Here is a 23,045-nt window from a genome sequence, read left to right on the forward strand (position 1 = left end):
AAAAATAAAACATCTGAAGTCTGAAAATCAGTGAGGTTCCCTACTCTGCTTCTCTACTAGACGGCTTAGAGGTTGCATGGGTTTCCCAAGTTAATTCAGTTATTTTTTTCATTCCTTCAGTAAACGTTTATTGAGAACCTACTATATGCCAAGCATTGTAAATCCAGTGGGGAGAAAAGTTAATATGACTTACAAGTGGATCTCTGGAAGCTGGCAGAGTGGTGGAGAGGACACACCGGGACCTCAGTGGTGACAGCGCCTGTGGCTGGGGAAGGCCCGGTGGCCCCTGGAGGCTGATGCAGACAGGTGGACGTGGAAGCCAGATGGTGCTGTGAGACTACGGTCAGGCCCGCTCCTCTTGAGAAGATGCGGGGAGAGGATAAATTTAAACTCCCCTCCAGATATCTGCAAATCATGGTGTAGGGTAAGCTTGTTACACGCAGCCTCCATGTAAAAAGGTAAACAGATGCACTGAAACGACCCTAGAAGATTCTAAAATACTTCTGACATCAGCTGGGTAAAATAAAAATGGTGCAGGATAGGGGTTGTTTCAGCATCCAAAGGTCTGCACCCACTAGAATTAACTGATAAGGATGTTATTTCCCAATAGTTTGCTGTGTCTGCCGCCTTTAACCCAAATGCTGAGGTATTGTACTTAGTAATTAAATGAAGATCTTTTGAAGGATGGTCTCAGGGCATTAACTCTGGTACTGAAAACCGAAGAGGGCATTAACATTTAACTGGTGAAGACTGACGAAGGCAAAATTTTTTAAAAGAAAAGTAAAGACATAAGCTTTCTGTGCCTCTGGAAATTTAATCACTACTTTGCACAAAACCTTTAAAATAACACTGACCCTCAGGAGTCCAGTCTTAACCAGAGCTGACCCTGCAGGAGAGCTGTGTTCAGTGACGGAGCAGCGAGGCTGGGGCGGGGGGCGCACCTCCCCGTGCGCTGGCAGGTCCCTGGCCCTGCTCCTCCCCGAGGTTCGAGGTTCGGGGTTCAGGTTCGGAGGGTCCCTCGTCGCAATGCGCCCTGTCCCCGCTGCGGGGACCTGGAGGTGGGGGGCCACGCTTCTAGATACAAGAACAAGTTTCAGCGTTTCCTCCACTTGAGGGTTCTCAGTGTTGCCTTTTTACTCCGGAGTCTGGACGGATGTAGGCAGTTTTTTAACCACTAAATGTTTCAACAACGCATCGTCCCTAATTTTCCAAAAACGTAAACTCTAAATTCCATGATTTTATTTTATATATATTATTTTTTCTGGGGGGATGGGCGGACTAGGACACAAAAGAGCCTGGTCTTTGGCGGGGACCGCGCCAGCGGGAACCTGTTTCTCGCTGGGCGGTGGCGGAGCTGTTGGATTCAAACTCAGGCTGTACGCGGTGCGAGGGGTCCGGGCCGCAGCCCGCGCCTCCTGCGCGTCCAGCCGGCTGGCCGCGGGCCCTCACAGCCCTGGAAAGGGTTAAGCGAGCGGCGACGGCTCGGGGCGGGCGGCCGGGGGCCGGGGCGCGCCGGCGCGCTCCCGAGCACGCGCTCCCGGCTCCGGGCTGCGGCCGCCCTCCCGCCCGCGTCCCCGCCGCGGCGCGCTTCTCAGACCCGCCGGCGCCCGGCGCGGCCTCCAGGACGTGGTGAGTGCCGGGCCCCGCCGCCGCGGCGGCCGAGCGCGCGCTGCCGGGGCCGGGGGCGCGGGGGGCACTCGCTGGGCAGGCTGGCGTCGCTGGGCCCCGGGAAGACGCGCGGGCCCCCACGGGCGCTGGCGCAGGTGCGCGGGAGGCAGCCCGCCCGCCCCCGGCGTTCTTACAGGTGCGGGAGAGGCCGGCGCGCGCGCGTCGGGGACCCCGGCGAGGGCTCCGCACCCCGGGCGCGGGCAGGCACCGGGTGGAGGGCGCGGCGAGGACCTGCGAGGTAGGGGTGGGCCCCCAGGGGCAGGCAGCGGCTAGACGGGCCCAGGAGGCGGAGGGTAATTGGGCCCGGGGTCCGAGAGTGGGCACTGCCCGGGACAGGGGTGGCCCCCCGGGCGGGGACGGTGGGCAGCGCGGGGAGACGGCCCGGTGGAGTGTGGGGTCCTGCCCGGCTCCGGGGCGGCTAGTGGAGGGGGCGGCGCGGGGACTCCCCGGGCGCTGCAGCCGGAAGCGGGGGGCGACCAGCCCCTGCGCCGTGCCCGCGGCGACCGCCTCCGAGGACACAGCCCCAGGGGCGCCGTAGTCTCCGTCGTTCCCGCCGCCGATCGGGCTTCGGCGAGCGCAGCCCAGCCAGAGCCAGCTCGGGGGCGGAGCAGCCGGGGCCGGCGGGGAGGAGCCGGGCCCGCGCCCCGCGCCCCGCGCCCCAGGCCGGACGCTCCTTGGGGAGGCGGTCCCGGCCCAGTGGCCACGTTTGCGGCCGGCAGAGCCGGCCACTTCCCGCTCCCAAGGAGTGCCTGGGCCTGTGCTCGGCGCCGCGCGGGCCTGGCTCGCGGGCGGCCATGGCCGGGCCGCGCTGCCTCCGGAGCGTCCGTCTCTGGGCGCCACAGGAAGCGGGTGGGAGGGCCCTCCCGGACCTGGGACCGCGGAGGGGAGGGACGTGCCGGAGGGTGTGCGGAGGCTCTCGCCGGTTCGCCCCCATCGCCCCTTCGACTGCCCTGCGGACCCCCGGGGCCCTCCGCGACACCCCGGCCCCCCTCCTTGTGCAGCCGGCATTGCTGGGGGCTCGCGGGGTGCCGGGCTGGTGCACAGCGAGTTCTTTCTTTTCTTGGAGTCTTTGCCCCACTGACCGACCAGACGGGCCACCAGCGGTGCTTGTCGCTTGGGTTGGAACGTGCCTGACATCACGATGGCCGGGGGTGGGGCGCGAGAAGACGCCGCATTTCAATAAAGACAGCGTGTGGCCGGCTCACGTGTCTGAAGGGGAGGTTAAATGCATTTCCACGGGAAGCCTCCCGCCCGCCCCGCCCCCCCGAACCCCCCCAGCCTCTGGGTCGGGGCCGGCAGGGTCTGCCACTCTGGCGTGGTTGCTCCTGTAGCCTTAAGTAAATTAAAAAAAAAAAAAAATTCCACCGCTTCTTAGGTTCCTACAAAACCACATCCTCTATCTCCACCCACCCCCACATCTATTCTAAGGGCAAGGAAAAGAACAAATCAATGTAATAAGCTTTATTTCTGCTCAGAGCACTGAAGGCGCCTTGCAGGCAGATTTTAAATCCCTGTGCAGCCCCTCAGTGGGGGTTGGGGGGTGGCGAGTTCACTCTTCCCAGCCTGTGATCAGGCCGCCTCCCTCCTTTTCACATCAACCACAGGTACTCAGCTTCCAATTAGGACCCTTAATGGACTGCCAGTGTTCCCCTGGCCTCTTACCCTGAGCTAATGGTGCCCTATTATTAAGAGTCCTCCTCCGTACCCGGGAAATGAAGAAGGGAGCACCCCATCCCTCAGATTTGCCCAGACAGTCCCCTGAATGCACTCTTAACTGGAGGTTCCGGCTGTCCCTTTGGGGCCTAACAAAGCAAATGTTTAAAGAAATAAGGTCTTTCCACCTTGTAATGTCAATTGCACGGGATATTGCTGATAATATAATTAGAACACAATGAAAAGAGTTCAGAGATTTTGCTTACAGGCCATAAGGCCCTCTTGGGTTTGGGAGGAGGGGAGAAGACAGTGAAGTGTCCGTGGTTCATCAGGATGAGCCGCTGGGGCAGCCTGGCTTTGTGCGGTCCCCTCTGGTCCCAGTGTCTGGGTGTTCCTGGGGCGGGACCATGCCGGCTGCTGGCTCCAGCGCTGGGAGAACAGAGGGTCTGGGAACGTGGCAAGGCCGTCCCTTCCTCCCCGAGCATCTTCCTGGCAGCCCCATCGCTCCGTTTCTGCATGTGCTCATACAAGCTGCCACGCTGGCACCGGGGAAGCAGGAGGCTTCCTTTCAGCTCCAAGTCCAGTCTCGTCCCTGTGCTGAAACCAGGCGGCGCTCCGTGCTGTGGGGCCTCCATCTGGGATCCTGTTTCAGTTTTTTCCTAAATACCAACAGCATAAATTGTCTGTAATCACAGCTCTGCGGTGAATCTGGAACTACTTAGGCGGCTGTAATGCCCCTCAGCCTCCCTAGTTGGAGGCACGGTGACCCAGGAGGACGGCTGCAGGGCCGCCCCAGAGGTGCCGTGGGGCCATCGGGGCGCAGACCAGACCCTCCCTGTCCCGGCGCGCCCTCCCCTGGTGGCCCAGGGCGGGTCTGTTCTGGGGAGTGAGTTCAGGGATCACTGTCTCCACTGGGGCCTTGACTCAGGTTTCTCTCTTGGAATTATTGCAATTACTCTAAAATGACAGTGTTGGCACCCGCAGCTCTTTGTGAAATAGTTAACAATGAGCTTTGGCTTTTGGGGTAAACCAAGAACTTCCAGGAGTTTGCCTTTTGCCAGTAAGCCAGCTCCTGCTAGAAAGAATATTAAAATAAACAGCACTTTGGAAATTGAAGCCGTTGCAAGTCTTATACAATATTTGATGGATTAAAAACCAATTTCTTCCTTTCACAAACATCTATGGAGTGTCTGTCCCACCCAGGTCAGGCGCAGTTCTAGGTGCTGGGAATACAATGGCATTTAAAACTGATACAGCCTCCGGCTCCCACAAACTGTCTCCCTACAGCTTAGGTTCTGATACGGTGAAAGTGATGTTAATTCGTGTGTGGTAACAAGCAGGCAGTGTCTCTGAAGGAGAGGAACAAACCCCTATGAGAGCACGTGACTCAGGGATTGTGAGTTGGGGTCTGAAGCATGAAGCTGAGCAACGGAGGACGGCAGGGGCCACCCTGCGGAGACAGTGGTGAGACACTGGCGCGTCGGAGAAAGAAGGCAGGCCGATGGGCACCCCGGCCATGTCAGAGATTTGTGAGTTAATACACGTTTATCCCTCATTAACTGTGGCATTTCCTTTGTAAATTTGATGAAGCTTTACACGCTAGGCCTTGATGGAGCAGGACGTGGATTAACTTTGGAGAGCTGAGACTGCGTGGCTCACAGAGCGAGACTGGGGGAGGACGTGGCCGAGCGTTGTGTAAGCGAGAGCCCCTGTGCTGAGGGGGGTGCCCTCAGCGCTGGCCTTGAGAACCCTTAGTCACGGGGCCACGGTGCAGACGCGGAGCCGCTGCCTCTGTCCAAGCCAGGGTCGCCTCCTGCTCCCACCGCAGGCACCCCCTTGGCCCCCACGACCAGTTCCTCAGACAGCCATCAGAATGGTCACTGAAAGGCACAGGGCTTGTTCTGACGTTGGGTGGCCAGTAGCTTCCAGTGGACTGCGGTCCACAGCGCAGATAACAGGAAGCTCGCTCCATCCGATGGGGTTGTCTGATGACCAACCCACAAACAGTGGCTGCTGCAGACTGTTCCCCAAATACACATGCTGTGCCCAACCCCCAGGTGATGGTATTAGGAAGTGGGGGTCTTTGGGAGGTGATGAGGTTGTGAGGGTGCAGCCCCCATGATGGGGTAAGTGCCCTGATAACAGAGACCCCGTGGAGACCCCAGCCCTTCCTCCAGCTGAGGACACAGGAGAAGACGCCATCTGTGAACCAGGGAGTGGGTCTCAGACACTGTGAAGAGTAGTCAGCTTTCCTTCAAGTCTGCTGGTCTAAATATTAATCTCAACTAAAAACACCTTCACAGAAATACCTTCCAGGCTGGCATTTGAGCAAACACCTGGGTGCGAAGGCCCAGCCAGGCTGACGCATCGCACTGTCCTGTTCAGATGGGAAGGGCGACATGCAGCGGCCGCTCCGTGGGCAGCCCTGCAGGTCCATCGGACACAAGCGGGCTCAGTTCCAGCTCTGGGAGTGATTCTCAGATGCTCCTGGCTCTGCCTTCTTGATCCTCTAAGTCCTCCCTTTTCCATAAAAAGTGCCTGGTGCTTGCGGCTGAGTGATTTTCTCAGCCTGCCTCCTGGGTTCTTTGAGCTGATCTGTCCCATTGACGCCAGCTGGCAGAATCCTTCCTGTGCAGTTATCTTAGAGACATCGTGGGTTTTCTATGGATCTGCTGCGATTGAAGCCATTAGACAGAGGTGTCATCCACAGGTCCACTCAGTCCTTTCTCCACCTGGGACTCCCTGCAAGGCTGCTGTGAAAAGCACCCTTAAAATTCCTAGAAGCCCTGTTGTTTACTGCAAGACTCTTCCAGGGCCTCTGCCTGGTGCCCCTCAGATACCAGGAGGTCTTCAGAGAGATCTGATTGTGCTGCTTGGACTGATCTTGGCTCTGAAGCCCCGTCTGAATTCGACAGTCTTGGAGGCGCTGGGGAGGAGAAGAGCTTCATCCGTGAACCCCGTGAGCCTGCTTCCTTTATGTTTCCTCCAAATTGCACTTGAAAATGGAACCCTTCCTTCTCCAGGTCCCCTCTTCTCTCAAGTCACAGAGAGAGCACTCAGCAGGGCCACCCCGGCCCCCCTGGAAGTCTCCTCTGGCGTCATCCCGCTCACCGGAGAGCCCTCCGTCTCTGGCATCGTGGGGCCATGGCACTGCTGAGCCCTGCCACCCAGCGCCCAGTCCAGGAGCCCTGCCCACCTGTCCTCGGAGCCCTGATGCATCTGCCCACTGCCTGCCCAGCTGCGGCCACCACGCTATTCCTGCCTTGCTGGCAGCCCCGTCCAGGTGGCTCCATAACTGACCACTCCAGACCTGCTGGCTCAGAACAGCAGGGCTGCGGTGCCCTGTAGATGTACAGGCTGGGCAGTCTGGCGGGGAAGCTCGATGGATGCCCTTGAGGCCGCCCACATCTGCTGCCAGCTGGGCCCCCTGGCAGCACTGTCTCTGTGGGCTCCAGCTGGGTCCCCGGAGGCCCCGGACTTCTCACAGGTCGGCACCAGGCCCCCGTGTGTCGGTCCTAAGAGCGGAAGCGGTGTGATTGCCCTTTTCAGCACAGCCTCCTTCACCGCAGTGACCAGCGTTGGGGATCCTGGGGCTGGAGCACACCTGTGGGGGGCCGTCGTCACCCAGGGGATGACCGCACCAGGCTGCACCAAGGGGCCCCAGGGACCATGAGCTGTGTCCTGCGCCGTCCTGCCACGCCCCCTCCAGCTCCTTCTGCCGGCCGGCGGGGCTGCAGGCTCCTGGGCCCGAGCTGCCCGCCCTGTGGTGCTGAGTGCAGCCCTCCGCCTGCCCTCCTGTGGCCCGGCTCCCGAGCCCTTGAGGTCTGTGCCCCGTGGAGGCTGGGTGTCCCGGTCCAAGCACAGGGGCCTCGTGTGGGGACAAGGCTCAGTCTTGCTGGCCCTTTGGTCTCCGAGGGTGGGGCCGTGCGGGGCAGGGCTGCCCAGCAGAGCTCCAAAGAGAACAAGGCCAGCTGCCCAAGTGGAAGGCCTGGGAGAGAGGGCTCTGCCTGCGGGGTGCGTGCCTGTCGCCTGGGCCCTTGGTGCTGGGGAGCCCAGGCCTGCCTGGTGAGGCCCGCTGTGTGAGGGGCTCCTGGGGTCGGCTGTGCTGGGACCAGACCTGAAGATGCCCCCCACCCAGCCGGGCTGTGCGGCATCACGGCCACCTCCTTGTGGACTTCCAGACTCCAGAAGACAGCCGGAAGGGGCGATGTGTGTGTGTGTGGGGGTGTCACACCCTCCCCAGAGTCACCACTGCCTGACCTCCTGTGGTGTCTGCCCCAGTGGAAGTGCTGTTTCTCAAAATAGCCTCTTCCTGAGACATGTGACCCCCTCACCCTGACCTCACTGCAGCCCCGACTCCACGCCCACACTTGGGGGAAATCCAGTGGAAACCCGTATGTTGGCAGCCTTCGCCTGTAAACTCACTTAGGCAGTTGCTGGCCTTCCCGGGTGGCTCAGTGGGAAACAGTCTGCCTGTGATGTAGCAGACGTAGGTTCGACCCCTGGGTTGGGAAGATCCCCTGGAGGAGGACATGGCAGCCTAGCCCTGGAGAATCCCATGGTCAGAGGAGCCTGGAGGGCTACAGTCCACGGGGTCAGAAAGGGTCGGACATGACTGAGCAACTAACACTTTCACTTTAAAAGAGTTTGCAAAGACAGCAGGTTAATAATACTTTGGGCTGGCCAAAAGGTTTGGGTTTTTCCATATAATGCAACAAAAACCCTAGCTAATTTTTTGGCCAACCCAGTAGTTTCCTTGGATTGAGCCTCAAGATCACTTAAATGTTTCGTTTTGCATCCACTTATTCCTGGCAGTCTCAGGACTGTCCTGAGGGGAGAGGCCTCTGACGCTCACATGGAGGGACACTCACATGGAGGGACACTCGCATGGAGGAACCCCCACTGACAGAACGTGTCTGGATTTCTGCTTCAGAAGCCAGGTGTCAACAGTGAGAGACGAGCTGGCATTTTATCTGCCTCCGCTTCCCGTCCGCCACCCTCGTTGCTTAGAGGACAGAGATCACATGTTGAATTTGGATGAATTCCTCCCTGTAAGCTCTGCGCCAGGTTCCTTGTCTCCTGACAGCCAAACAGAAGGCAGTTCTGCTCTGCAGCGGTTTCCAGGCAAGACTCGGGCCCTTTCCCAGGACCTGCTGAGCCGGAAGGGGCGGGCCTAGGTTAAGAGCATCGCTTCTGGGAACTGGCAGGATACCTGAGGACATAGGTGGGGGCGGGGGGACTCTATTGTTACGTCCTAACCACAGCAAAGCAGGACAGAGGTCAGAGACAGGGCTTTCTAGCTTGTGGTCCATTCATGCCAACAGTGATAAGTAAACAAGTGCAGTTAGTAGGAGAGGGATCTGGGTTCCAGCTTGCCAGTAACGGGTGTGTGTGATGTTAGATAAGTCTCTGTATAAAACCAAGAGCTTAGAACTTTGAAAATTGTAAAATGTGGGTTTTTATTTAACTTCCCCACATTTCAGTTTGACCTTGACTTGACTCACGTACTGGCAGCACTAAGAGTGTGGCAACTTAGGAGTCTTGTTACCTAGTGGCTTAAGTACGTTTCAGACTGCGCGGCTTCCGAGAGTCAGTCGCAGGCCAGATAGATTATTTAATTGACGAATACTGATTACACATATGGGATAACATTTTTAAGTTGTAAGTTATAAAATAATCAAACACCATTAACAATGTGATTAAAATACCGATGTTATCCCAGTGAGCTTTAATACATGTTACCATCTTGCCGCTTACCCTTCAAATCCTTAGGAAACCAGGTGTTACACAGCAGGGGGACAGCCCCTCCCCAACCCCCCCCCCCAGCCTGTCCGTTCACACTTCCATGAGTGATACGGAGATTTTTTTCATGTTTAAATGTATGTAAATAGTATTATGGTGCGTCCCCAGGTGGCTCAGTGGTAAGGAATCCACCTGCCGGTGCAGGAGACACACGAGGCAGGTTCAGTGCCTGGGTCGGAAGATCCCCTGGGAGAGGAAATGGCAACCCACTCCAGTGTTCTTGCCTGGAGAAGCCCAGGGATGGGGGAGCCTGGCGGGCACGGTCCATGGGCTCGCACAGAGTCAGATATAACTGAGCATAAGCAGGAGCAGAAAATCATATTATACGGCATCTTTCTGCAAAGGGCAGACCTTCAACAATTCAAAATTATGTGTTTGGAATTCATTCACACCCATACATGTAGATTTAGCTCATCCATTTTCATGTGTGTGGTCCTTTTGGCAGTGATGGAAAATCAGTCTAAAAGAAGTTTAATCAATCTTTTTGTACAAAAGGACACAAAGCTCTCTTTCTGAAACAGGAGACAGATTGCATGGCTGCCCTGTCACCTCCCTTCCCTTCTTTGAAGCCATCAGAGGATTCCTGTTGACATTCGGATGCGAGGGTGGGGCCTGGCCCTGCTCACCCTGGGGCTCCTGGCCGCGCCAGGCTCTCCAGTTTCTGAACTGGTCAAGCTTGTTTCCAACCCAAGGAGTCTGTTCTCGCTTCCCCTGGCCCTGTGTCTGGCTCCCTCCTGCTCTCAGGAATCTTCCCCATGCCAGTAGAAACCAGGTCCATCACGCCTCCCAGACCCTTGTTTACGTGGTTTGCAATTCACTAGAATTCGTACAAGGATGGCTTAGGTTTGTTTTCTCCCTAGACTGGGAGCTCCGTGGGGGCTGCGGTCAAGTCTTTTTGGTTCCTGCTCCCGTCTAGGACCCAGGGCACTTCCTGAAACATTGTGGGTATTCAGCTATATCCACTCAGTATGTGAACCAAGTAAGTGACAGAATACTATTAATTATTTATCACCGCTGATGGGACTTTAACAGATTGAAGAACCGGGGGGAAGTGTGAATTTGTTCAGCCCAGGCAAGTCTCTCACTTCTGACTCCAGCTTTCCATCCCTGGTGGAGAGCTCACCTCTAATTTCAGAGGATGCACAAGACAGCTTTATCTTAGAAGAGCTCAGGTTACTCAACCGTTGCTCAAATCTGGGTCTCATGGCTACAGGTTTCCTGGTGGGACTGTGGTCCATGCGCCTCTTTCCATGCACGGTTCCTTGTGGGACCGCGGTGTTCACCGTCGGTGGCTGCCGAGGTCAACACCTCCTGAACCCGAGCCGCAAACAGAGGCACGTGCTTCTCTTGCCGCGCGTTCTGGGCACGTTCCCTGAAGGTGCGTCTGGAAAGCGAGGGTATCGTTTGTACTCAGCTCACTTGGGAGTCTTCCAGGTGACGAACGCACACCTGTATCTCTATGCTCTCCTTTCAGTCCCTCGGGGTGTGTGACTCCACGGAGCGCAGGGCCGTGTTGTGACGGCACCAAGTTGGGTCCTGTCTGATGTCACGTTTGGTGGTGACTGAAGGCACAGGCTCCCTTGAGCCCGCGGCAGCAATGCCCCCGAGTGCCCCCGCCCTAGGGTGCTGACTACGGGAGTGAGAGTCCACCTCCTACCAAGGGCTGTCTCGTGAGCCACGATGCTCTGACACCATGTGTGTCTCTCAGATCAAAAACAAAGACCGGCGATCTGAGGAGGGAGGCGGAATGGCGAAGCTCTGCTTCAGATCTTCCTGACCTAGTTGTCCTGTTGGATTAACGTACACCTCTTCCCTTCACCCTGGGCATCATCTTACCCAGATGGCTCGTCACTGGCGACAGCCAATGGCACAGAGACGCTCCCCTGATTTTGGCTCTCTGACCCGCGGGGCCTTTCTCCCGCATAAACTGAGGCAGTGCCGCTGCAGCGGGAGGACCTCGGCCGTTCTCTTGACGGCACTCTGGGAGGGTGGGGCGCGGGGTCTGCACGCACAGGCACACCTGTGTGGGGTGTGCACACAGCCTCGCGGGGCTCACCAGGGCGTGGGGTCTACATGCACAGGCACACCTGCGTGGGGTGTGCACACACACAGCCTCGCGGGGCTCACCAGGGCGCGGGGTCTACATGCACAGGCACACCTGCGTGGGGTGTGCACACACACAGCCTCGCGGGGCTCACCAGGGCGTGGGGTCTACATGCACAGGCACACCTGCGTGGGGTGTGCACACACACAGCCTCGCGGGGCTCACCAGGGCGCGGGGTCTGCACGCACAGGCACACCTGTGTGGGATGTGCACACAGCCTCGCGGGGCTCACCAGGGCGCGGGGTCTGCACGCACAGGCACACCTGTGTGGGATGTGCACACACACAGCCTCGTGGGGCTCACCAGGGCGCGGGGTCTGCACGCACAGGCACACCTGTGTGGGGTGTGCACACACACAGCCTCGTGAGGCTCACCAGGCCGCGGTGGCAGTTCTGTGCTCGCCCCGCAGGTGGAGAGGCCTTTCTGGCCGAGGACGAGGGCCGAGCTCGGGGCAGACCTGGGAGCAGACAGCGCAATGCCTTGTTTTCCAGCCTAAGGAGTTTGGACTTTGAGAACAGCTATTACGTAAAGGCTTTTCTTCAGAAAATTCTCTAATCTTACTTCCTCCAGTGCAGCTGTGCCAGAGAGTTAGCCTGCTGTCATTCCCCTAAATCACGCCCACACACAGCCCCAGCGGGCCCGTTCCCGCTAGACCTGCCTGCGTCTCCATCTGCTTCCCTCTCAGGGCTGGGACAGCCCCCGCCACCAGCATCCTGCCCCCCAGACGCACTGGGCAGTGGACCAGACCCACCAGCGTCTCGTAGGCGTCCCTCAGTCCAGCGTGCGGATGCGGCAAAGTCCTGGGCTTCACCTTCAAAACTGGAACAGACAGGAAGGACCTCCCTGGTGGCTCAGTGGTAAAGAATCCGCCCACCAACACGGGAGACTCAGGTTTGATTCCTAGTCCGGGAAGATCCCACATGCCTAGGAGCAACTGTGCACCACAACTGCTGAGCCTGTGCTCAAGAGCCAGGGGAACCGCTACTACTGAAGACTGCAGGCCCTGGGGCTTATGCCCCACAACAGGAGCAGCCATTGCCACAGCTAGAGAGCAGCCCCCATGCACTGCACCAGAGAACGCTGGCCCCCTGCAATGGAGACCCAGCACAGCCAAGATACATAATAAAATTACACACACACACACACACACACACACACACACACACTAGTAGCAGACAGAAGGACCCAGAGCATTGGGCGGGCGCTGGGTGGCATGGATGCTGGAGCCAGGCTGTGGGCCCTGTCTGGCTTAGCCACCTGCCATGTGCAGGGCTAGTGAATCGTATGAACTTGGTGAGACTGCTTCACGTCTCATTTCCTCTGGCAAAACTGGGCTAAAATCTACAGCCCCACAGAAGGGTTCTTGCAAGGGTCACGTATGTAACACACATGATAGCAGTGCCTGGAAGACAGATGAGACAGGCGTGAGCTGTGTCACGATCACTCCTGCACTGAGGTTGCCTTACAGTCTGCCGAGTCTTAGAAATGTCCTTCATGAAAAGCAAAAAGTAAATTAAAAATTACAGTGCCATAGCCTGGCAGAGTAGATTCAGGTTACGTCATCCCAGGATTCACTGGCTGCTCACTGTGTGAGTGGGGTCGCCCTGGTGTGTGGGGGTCAGCTGCGGGCAGGGCTCAGGGAGTGGTCCTGGGACCCTACTGTGACAAGCAGGTGGCAGGACACTCGGATCAGACACATGGCGGGCCTGGCTCAGAGGACCCCCAGAAGGAATTGGCTACAACAACAGGCACTGCAGGTGTTTAGATAAACTTCATAAGTCTGTTCATTAATATTTTTTAAAAATTGACTTTATTTGAAAGGGAGATTCTCTTTAGCAACCTATATCATGATAATGAAACATACTTAATTTTAAATGATCTGATGTCCACATTAAGTGCATAAATAATGTCCACATTTGGAAATCATACACAATCTTTTTCTAAAAATTCATATTGAGAGAAGAACTTCATAGGAAGAGACCAAAAGCTTCTGCTTGGGTATTTACACTGTGGAGAAGAGGTGTATATCCTTCACAGAGAGTGCTACTAAGTTATATTTAAAGCAGACACGTTCCTATTAAAATATTTTCTCACCAATAGTCAGGAAGGATTCTGTTACTACCGCACACCCGCACCTCTGCTCACACATCCCTTCCTGTCAGTCACGACGCTAGGTGGGGAGGCGGTTCATCTAACAGCCCCCAGAAAGGTGCTGGGGGAGAGGCCCTTCCCGGGCCACGGTTGGCGGGGAGTCTGGTGGTTGCTTGTTGTCAGAGCCGGCGCCAGGCTCAGAATCCTCCCAGAGCCTCCGAGGGGGACTCTGATTCTAGAGCCAAGTACAACATGGGGAAAAGTCCCTTTGGAAATCCCGGACTTCCAACCAAAGAAACCTGACCTGAGCATCTTGGCAAACCCGCTAACGCCTCCAAGGACTGTTATACACAGAATGGGCTGATTCCTTCCCATCCATTTTAAGGCCAGACCACAGTAACGGGTCATTCTGGGGGAGAGGGTTTTCGCTCTGAAAGTTGAGTTTCTTGAACATCATTTGGAAAAGGAAGTGGTCCTCTGCTTTCTCCTGGGGATGCTGACTGTTTGTCCTGCACCGTGTGTGTGTTGGCGGGGGGCAGGACCTGTCGGCCTGCAGAACCTTTCTTCAGACAGTGGGCTGCACACGGGGAGCTGGGGTGGACGTGCCTGCTGAGGCCACTGACCGCCTAGATTGTGTCTGTTCCATCACTCAGCTCTTGCTTAGTGCAGCTATGACAAAATTTCTGCTTTGCCTGATTCTTTCAGGCTTTAAATGGATTCTGGAGAGCTTTTAAAACACGAGCGTTCCAAACTCAGGCTTTTCAAGGGAGTCCCATGCCCTGCCTTGGCTTTGAGTCTGTGATGCCTTCCAAGAGGAGAACCCTCAGGGGTTGGGCCTGTGCACATTCTGATGAGAGTCAGGCCAGAGAAGGAACTAGGAAGTTCTGAAACTCTTTTCCTGGCGGAAAACTGGTTAGTTTTCTGAGGTCCAAGATTGGCCATACCATACAAAGAAAGTGTGACAAGAAAGAAGCAAGTCAGAGAGCCAGTTCTCTGGTTCTACTTCAGGCATGGAGGTGTATACATATATTTGGGTAAGATATGTAAGTACGTGTTACTTTTTATCTAACTTTCCCTGAATGACTCGGCTGACTAAGAAAACACCTCTGGCATTTTGGGAAAGAGCCAGAACTTTTGCTTATAAAATCTGTGCCCGTTTGCAGTTTGTCATCACATTCCGGTCACCAGGGCCGGAGTTCATTTCCATCTCAGTGGACACAGCGCCTCCCCAGCAGCTCCGCGGGCTGGGGCACAGCTGAGTAAACACACAGCACCCCTGTGACCCTCACGCCCGTGGTCGGAGTTTCAGCTCGTCCTCACCGTCCCCACGCTGCCTTTCCACACGTCCTAGACAGCGCCCTGCACATGGGAACATGCCCCACAGGGTACTGTTAACGGTTTCTGGGAAATAGGGAGGGAGGGAGGGGAAGAGAGAGGAAGCGAGAGGGAACCAAATGTCTAGAATTTCCAACTCTGAGACACTTGTATTTCTGAGACTATGGGAAAGCCCTTTTCCTAACTTGGCAGCAGGAAAGAGCCAGATAAACGTACACATACATACACTCAGCCCTGTGCATTTACAGGGATCAGGTAACAGTATTAAGTACGGTTAGCAGAGAATCAGAAGCAGCTGAGGGTAGGCGGTTAGGTATCACTGTATCTGGTCTAAGAGGCGAACACAGCCTGGAAGGACGGCGGGCCTGGCTGTGTGTATCTTGTGGGTTTCTCTTGTCCGCAGCCTCTTTGTAGGAAAACCAGAGCACAGCTGCCCCACCCCTTATGCCAAGACCCCCTTCCAGGCTGCTAAGCCTCAGTGAAGATTTGGCCAACTTAGGAAAGAGAGTTTATTCTTCTGATTCATCTGCAGGTGTCACCTCTGCCTTCCAAGCAGTTATGTGGGTTTTGTTTTCTGTTTCGTTTTGTCTGGGCTTCTCTTTGAGGGCACATGTGCTCTTTGGATGGAGAAGGGAATGGCACCCCACTCCAGTACTCCTGCCTGGAAACTCCCATGGACAGAGGAGCCGGGTAGGCTGCAGTCTATGGGGTCGCTGAGAGTTGGACACGACTCAGTGACTTCACTTTTCACTTTCATGCATTGGAGAAGGAAATGGCAACCCACTCCAGTGTTCTTGCCTGGAGAATCCCAGGGACGGGGGAGCCTGGTGGGCTGCCGTCTATGGGGCCGCACAGAGTCGGACACGACTGAAGGGACGCAGCAGCAGCAGCAGCAGCAGCAGTGCTCTTTGGAGCGTCCTTTCTTGGAAGTTTTCAGAGGTGCGGTGCAGAGAAGGAGCAATTCAAACAGGTTTCAGGTTGGAGCCTCAGAGGCCAAGCCCACACCAGAGCCCTCGCTCAGCACCTTTCTTCAAATACTGGCTCTAACCGATTTTGAGATAGCTGACTGGATCAGGTTTCAGGAGAACTGTCCCACGGCAGAACTGAGGAGGTGTCATAGGCTAACCATGCTTTCTCACCGAGAGTTCTTAATTTTACACACAACATCTCATTAGGTTGGAGTTTGGAAATGGTTGGTATTGACTGTCACTGATCCCCAAACCAGCAGTTTTATGGTTCAACCCAATGAATTAATATTTAAGGCTCTTGGCTAAACTGGGTCCTTCTTTACAAGCCTCAAAAATCAGGGGAGGAACAGTCTTTTAATTCCTAAATAGTATTCACTGAAGTCTCTCTCCAGCACCGAAAAGCCAAAATCCCCTTCCCACCAAATCTGAAGCCTACAGCCTGTGGGGGTGCTGGGGACAGATGTTATCATGAAATCACCTATGGAAAACGCAAACTCAAACATCCTCTCTTTCCCCGTAAACAGGAACACGAAGAGCTGGTGACATGACATGGAAACACCTAATGTTCCGACAAAGGAAGTCGCAGAGGAAGGCCCCCGGTGGATGAGTGAGGAAGAGGGGTCTAGTGTGTGCACTGACTTGTCCTAACGCCCACCTGGAGAGTGAATTACGCACCCCCGCCCGCCCCCAGGTGAACGCCGCCGAGCCAGGCCCGCACTCAGCCCTGATGGTGAACGGGGGTCACACACGAGGAGAAAGCTCCCCGGGCGGCTCCCTGTAATGCAGGACTGAAAGCCAGGGTTGGGAAGCGTGGACCGCGGCCCGGCGCCGAGCGCGGACGCGATGGGATGCGGACGGATGGACGGTGACTCCGGGAGAGAGGGCGGGCCAGGTGCTTAGTACCCGACAGCTCGGCCCGCAGAGCGGGACCCGCGCCCAGAGCGGCGGCAGCGGCTGCCCGGCCGTTCCGTCCGCCCGCGCGGAGCTCCGGCCACACAGAGCCGGGCAGACGGCCGCCCGCCCGCGGGGACCGCGCTGGGGTCACAAGTTCAGCCGGGAGCGGGAGCGCGCTCCCGCAGACACACCCCTTTTTCGGGAGAGCGGGCGGGCGGGCGCGAGCCGAGCGGCGCGAGAGCGAAAGCCGCTCTAGACAAAAGTGTGGTCTGATCGCGCACCCGGAGCCCGGAGGAGCCATCGACCTGGGGCGGCCCGAGTCCGGGCGGAGTGATGCGGGGCTGCTGAGCGAGGACAGCTGCCCGAGCGAGCGCGCATGGAGAGCCCAGTGGTCCCCTGCGTCCTCTACCCGGGCGACGGGGCGTGCGGCCAGGCCGGGGGCCGGGGCGGCGCTCCCGAGGCTCCGGGAGAGGGCAGCCTGCAGCCGCCGGACGCGGCCGAGGGGGAGGGCGCGGCGTCCCCGGCGCAGACACCCTGCAGCCTCAGCGCGTCCCTGTGCTTCAGCTCCGGGGACGACTCCCCGCCGCAGTCTCGCGCCTCCTCCGCGGCGGAGGACGCAGCGGCCTCACCGCCCTCGTGTTGCAGCGGCCGGCGGGTGGTGGAGAGGCAGTGGGGCGTCGGCAGCGCGGGCGCCGCGTCCCCGGAGGAGCCAGTGTCCCCGGAAGACTCCGCGTCGCCCGAGGAGCCCGCGTTCCCCGGGGAGCGCCCGCCGACCGAGGAGCCCGCGTCCCCGGAGGAGCCCGCGGACCCCGCGCCCGTGCCGCCCGGCGTCGGCCCGGAGCACGGCGAGCCCGACCTGCTCATTGAGGTCTCGGGCCGCCGGCTGCGGGCGCACAAGGCGGTGCTGGCGGCGCGCAGCGACTACTTCCGCGCGCGCGCGTCCCGGGACGTGCTGCGGGTGCAGGGCGTGGGCTGGGCGGCGCTGCGGCTGCTGCTGGCCTACGCGTACAGCGGGCGCATGGCGGGAGTGCGCCCCGACAACGTGGCCGACGTGGTGGCCGGCGCGCGCCGCCTGCAGCTACCCTGCGCCGCGCAGCGCGCCACCGACGCCGTGGCGCCGCAGCTGAGCCTGGCCAACTGCTTCGAGGTGCTGAGCGCGGCCAAGCGGCAGCGGCTGGCCGAGCTGCGCGAGGCCGCCTACCGCTTCATGAGCGACCATTACCTGGAGGTGCTGCGCGAGCCCGCCGTCTTCGGGCGCCTGTCGGGGGCCGAGCGCGACCTGCTGCTGCGCCGCCGCCTACGCGCCGGCCGCACCCGCCTGCTGGCTGCCGCTCTCGGGCCGGCCGGGGACCGCGCGGGCAGCCGGCCGCAGAGCCCGTCCGGGGATGCGGAGGGCCGCGGCGAGGCCGCCGTCTACTGCTTCCACGAGGCGGCCGGCGAGTGGCGCGAGCTGACACGGCTGCCGGAGGGCGCGCCGGCGCGGGGCTGCGGCCTCTGCGTGCTGTACAACTACCTCTTCGTGGCCGGAGGCGTGGGGCCCGCGGGCCCCGACGGCCGCGCCAGGCCCTCCGACCGGGTCTTCTGCTACAACCCGGCCACTGATCGCTGGAGCACCGTGCGGCCGCTGCGCCAGGCGCGCTCGCAGCTGCAGCTGCTGGCGCTGGACGGCCACCTGTACGCCGTGGGCGGCGAGTGCCTGCTCAGCGTGGAGCGCTACGACCCGCGCGCCGACCGCTGGGCCGCCGTGGCCCCGCTGCCCCGGGGCGCCTTCGCCGTGGCCCATGAGGCCACCACGTGCAACGGCGAGATCTACGTGTCCGGGGGCTCACTTTTCTACCGCCTGCTCAAGTACGACCCGCGGCGCGACGAGTGGCAGGAGTGCCCGTGCAGCAGCAGCCGCGAGCGCTCGGCCGATATGGTGGCCCTGGACGGCTTCATCTACCGCTTCGACCTGTGTGGGGCCCGCGGCGACGCGCCGGCGGCCGCGCCGGCCGGGGGCGTCAGTGTGCTCCGCTACCACTGCCTGGCTAAGCAGTGGAGCCGCTGCGCCTCGCACCTGCGGCCCCCGGGCGCGCCCTCGGGCTTGCAGCCCTTCCGCTGCGCCGCGCTGGAGGGCACCATCTACTGCGTGAGCCGCGCGGGCACCTGGCGCTTCGTGCCGCCGGGTGAGGGCGAGCCCGGCGCCGGCGACGCGGGCCCCGAAGGCAGCTTTGAGCTCCAGTCGCTGCAAACCCCGGCGGACGCCCGGGGCCTGCTCTTCCCCTTCGTGCTCAACTTGCCGGAGGAGAGGCCGGACCGAGGGGAGGAGGGCGCTGTATAGGATGGGCCAGGTGGTCACCCGGCGTGTCCCTCCACAGCCCGAGACAGGGAATGCGCCGTGGGCCGAGGTCCCAACTGGGAACCCGAAAGGGCGCAAGGGGAGCGGAGGCCGGGGGAGAGGGTCGGGGGTGGGCTGTGCCCACGGGGATAACTTAGGAGGGTAGTGCTTGTCACTACCGGGCCTGGCAAACCGCGTGCAATGCCGCCTTCAGGCCCCCTTTCTACTCTGCATCCCTTCTGCTTTGTTTTGCTTTGCTTAATGGGGGGTCGATGGCTTAAGATGCAGGATATGAGCAAATAACTTTGCAAATAAGATACAGCATATCTGAGAAAGAAGGAAACAGAATCAGAGACGGTGCTTCCCGCCGGGAGGCAGGCTTGAGTGCTGCGGGGTGCCAGCCCCCTTGTTACTGCGCGCTGAGAAGGCCCTGGGAAACGCGGGGGCTCCCAGACTGGAGTCCTAAATGAGGCCAGTGTGAACCATATTCCTGGAAACCCTTGAAAGAAGGTCATACTTTTTTTTAGCTTGGAGTTTAAAATTATAACTGATAAATCAAGCTCTTAAAGCTTTTCTAATTTAGTTTAAAAGTTCCTGCCCTATGTGTCAACTCCGAATGTAAGAAATATTACAGATGAAATCTTTGATTCCCAATAATGTCTCCTGTCCAGTGAGCACGGGAGATATTTCCTGTCATCCCAGGGCCCCCGGACGGGGTCAAAGGTCCACACACCTGAGAGCAGGTCCCTCTCATCACCTAACTGAGGTGGGTTTAATACTTTCAGTTTCAAGGATGTTCATCATTATGTTCAAAGGTGTAGCAATGATTGACTGTTGCTCGGGTTTTAGATCTTTTGTGAGTGTTTGCCGGAGAGCGTAGCGTCCGTAGGCGAGGCTGACAGCGGCCGTGGTGCTCACCTGCTTTGAAAGTAGGGCCAGGTGTGCCCAGCCGCTGTGATGTTTTATAGTGGGCTTGAAGAGAGTGGTATTCCCCCTGGAAGAGGACCAACATCCTTTTCCTTTTGAGAGTTCTAAAGAAAAACATACAGGTATAGTTTGAACCCACTAATTGTGATGTTTTAAGCTGAAACTCCAGTACTTTGGCCACCTCATGCGAAGAGTTGACTCATTGGAGAAGACTGATGCTGGGAGGGATTGGGGGCAGGAGGAGAAGGGGACGACCGAGGATGAGACGGCTGGATGGCATCACTGACTCGATGGACGTGAGTCTGAGTGAACTCTGGGAGTTGATGATGGACAGGGAGGCCTGGCGTGCTGCGATTCATGGGGTCGCAGAGTCGGACACGACTGAATGACTGAACTGAACTGAAATATTTGTTCTGTAACTGAGGGAAATTTATTTTCACAACCATTATTCTAAGAAAGTGTGGCAGAGTGACAGAGAGCATATTGACATGAGGGGAGCATGTGTTTATAAGGTGGCTTGGGGCTTTCCCGGTGGCTCTGCGGTGAAGGATCTGCCTGTCAATACGGGAGACTCGAGTGAGGAAGATCCCCTGGAGAAGGAAATGGCGACCCACTCTAGTGTTCTTGCCTGGGAAATGCCATGGACAGAGGAGCCTGCTGGGCTGCAGTCTATGGGGTTGCGAAAGAGTGGGACGTGAATTAGCACCTAAACAACAACAACATAATGTAGTTTAGCAAATGAACTACTTTTGTGTAATTGTGAACTCCAAAATACCATTAATAAAACTAACATGAAATTTCACTACTGTAATAGGGCACAAGGATTAAAAGGCAGGGTGTACTATTTATTAAACATTTAAGGATAAAATACATGTTCGTAAAGAGAGGCCAACTGACTTGGATTCTGAACCCAATCCACTTTTTTTAATGACAGGAAAAGTGCCCATTGAAGGTTACTGGCACAGAGGTCGATGGAGTCATGTGTAGCTTATCGTGATTTCCTCATGAATCAGTGATGGGAGGGAGCCTCCCTGTGCGGCCTGCGGGTGTGCGGGGAATAGGTTACGCTTCCTAAAGAGGCAGTGGTTGTTAGAGTGGCCAGTTAAGCATGCTTAGAAATTCAGCATGACTCATGCCTGTCCCGAGGCCAGGCCTCTGCCGTCTCAGCCTGTGTGTTCTCGGAACTTGTGCGCCTGCCCGTGACCGCTCCTGACACGACAGGATGTCTTGGCAACTCAGGTCAGCATCTTAGGAAAAACCAGGCTCCAGACTGCCTGACTTTGTAGGAGCAGACTGGAGACATGGCAGGAGAAGTGAGGTCCAAAAGAAACACACTGTTCTCGTAAAGACACGAGCGTCTCACATGACAGTACATTTTTCTCCAGACTTTCATTATTTATGCTCAATTTTTATTTGAAATGGAACCGAGGTAATATTTTCATTCCTTCAATATCAAACTCATGAGATATGATCACTGTGATTTTACTTGAGAAATCATTCCTAGGATGCTTACCACTGAAAAACACAAATCCTAAAGTGGGCTTCTAAAGTCAACTCTCCCCATTGGAGATGGGAGACATACTAGCTGTCAGACAGTGGACAGCCAGACGATGACACACCCTGCTGGAGTGTTTGAATATTATTTCATCCTTGAATTGAATGAAGGGACGCCTGGCTGAGACGCAGCACCGCTTCCTGTGGGAGCTGGCCCCGAGCCCCGGGGGGTTGTCAGGACGAGATCCCGGAGGATATCTAAGGACGGTGGTGGGCTTTGAACCTTGTAGACCACGTTTCTCACGGCAGCATCACTGAGAACAGGTGCCAGAGGACCTGTGTGCTGCGAAGACCAGTTTATTTTGTTTAGGGGCCAGTACCTGGGGCGTGGGGCCAGTCAGGCGGTGCGCCAAGTGTGCGAATAGAAGAGCCCACCGCCCAGGACCCTTCTGCGCAGGAGGGCTGGGCGAGGGGCAGGCCTCCAGGGCCGAAGCTCCAGGGCTTGTCCCATTGCTGAGCCTGTGTCCAGCTCTCTGTAGAGAACCAGCTGGTGCAAAAGGACCCCTGCTCTCCTGTCGCTTGAATCAAATGAGGGCAGTGCATATACAACATCCGTAATCCTCATGAAATTAAGAAACCCCCAAACACTGACATTCCCAGACATTCGAAAGAGCAGCGGGGCATTTTCAGGGGACGCGTAATTCGCGGAAGCTTAATCTTTTGGTTAGTTGACAGTAATGATGACTTCTGTGTTGTGAATCAGGGTTCGTTTGGAACCCGAAGGATTGGGGTGAAGTCATCTTCATTTCCTTTCTGTTTTTCCTGCCGGTCAGGGAGAGCTCTGGTGCTAGCGCCAGCGTGGACTCTGGCTGCTTTATGGGGCTGGCCTGGGACCACGATGACTTTATTTCTGCACCAGTTTACTTTCCTTTCAGAGAAGGAATGCTGCAGAAATTCTTTGGCTGCTTAGTGACAACAACTCCCTGTATCACTTTTGCTACAGATACTTAAATCACCTGGTCCACCCTTGTTATTTTCCGGTGTCAATTTAGTGATTCTTTTAGCCACTGTTTAATTTGTTGGTCTCTTGGGTAACTTCCTCTGAAATGTTTTGAAACGAAATGTGTTTTTAAGTCTTTGCCTTTTCCTTTTAAGATGGTTTCAGGACATCATCTGTCTTAACACCTTCCTGGGTCGGAATGTAAACAGAAGTGCTCTTTTGCGTTCTGTCTTATTGTGGACGATTTCCTAGCTTACAAAATGTTTCATTTTTGGTGTCTTTAAAAAAAATCAGTGTTCTCCTTTCCCCCTTTCCTCTGCGACATCATTATTCACGGGAAGATAACAGGAACTAAGGATGGGAACGTGTCGTGTTCGGGCTGCATCTGAGTGTGCATCAGAGCCACGTTCTCTTTGCTTCCCCGCATCCTGGAAGGCACCGCGAGGCTCCGGCTCCTAGTGTGGGAACTGGCATGGGTGAGAGCCTCCTACCTGCTTGGTGAACTGGTGTGAAATGAAACAGAAGACCAGATTTGGCCTCCTGTGAGACGCAAGCTCCTCTGAGGCTTTTGAAACCGCTAAGCAGTGCCGTGATGTTGCTGGGTGTTGAAGACAAACAGCCATATTGAAGACACAGCTTTGCCCAGCTGATGCTATACTGATCAGCGCTCGTGTCCGAGTATTGAGTGCCAACCCCGTAAACCCTGTCCACCTGCCTGTTTATGCCGAGATGAAATAAATCACTGGGCGATGCTAGCTGTCCTGCAGTCTGCGAGGCTGTCCTTGTGTCTTC

At 57.1% G+C, this 23,045-nt stretch overlaps 2 protein-coding genes across 2 annotated transcripts; one reads left to right on the forward strand and one right to left on the reverse strand.

Moving 5' to 3' along the window:
• Positions 1 to 1,278: 1,278 nt before the first annotated feature.
• Positions 1,279 to 2,805, reverse strand: LOC121818017 (collagen alpha-1(I) chain-like). Its single transcript, XM_042241220.1, has one exon. The coding sequence runs from the start codon at positions 2,803 to 2,805 to the stop codon at positions 1,279 to 1,281; it is 1,527 nt and encodes a 508-aa protein (XP_042097154.1).
• Positions 1,587 to 23,019, forward strand: KBTBD11 (kelch repeat and BTB domain containing 11). Its single transcript, XM_027962652.2, has 2 exons — positions 1,587 to 1,629; positions 16,146 to 23,019. The coding sequence occupies exon 2, from the start codon at positions 16,892 to 16,894 to the stop codon at positions 18,833 to 18,835; it is 1,944 nt and encodes a 647-aa protein (XP_027818453.1). The 5' UTR covers positions 1,587 to 1,629; positions 16,146 to 16,891; the 3' UTR covers positions 18,836 to 23,019.
• The last annotated feature ends 26 nt before the right edge of the window (positions 23,020 to 23,045 follow it).

The sequence above is a fragment of the Ovis aries genome, chromosome 26 (genome assembly GCF_016772045.2).
Source record: "Ovis aries strain OAR_USU_Benz2616 breed Rambouillet chromosome 26, ARS-UI_Ramb_v3.0, whole genome shotgun sequence".
NCBI lineage: Eukaryota > Metazoa > Chordata > Mammalia > Artiodactyla > Bovidae > Ovis > Ovis aries.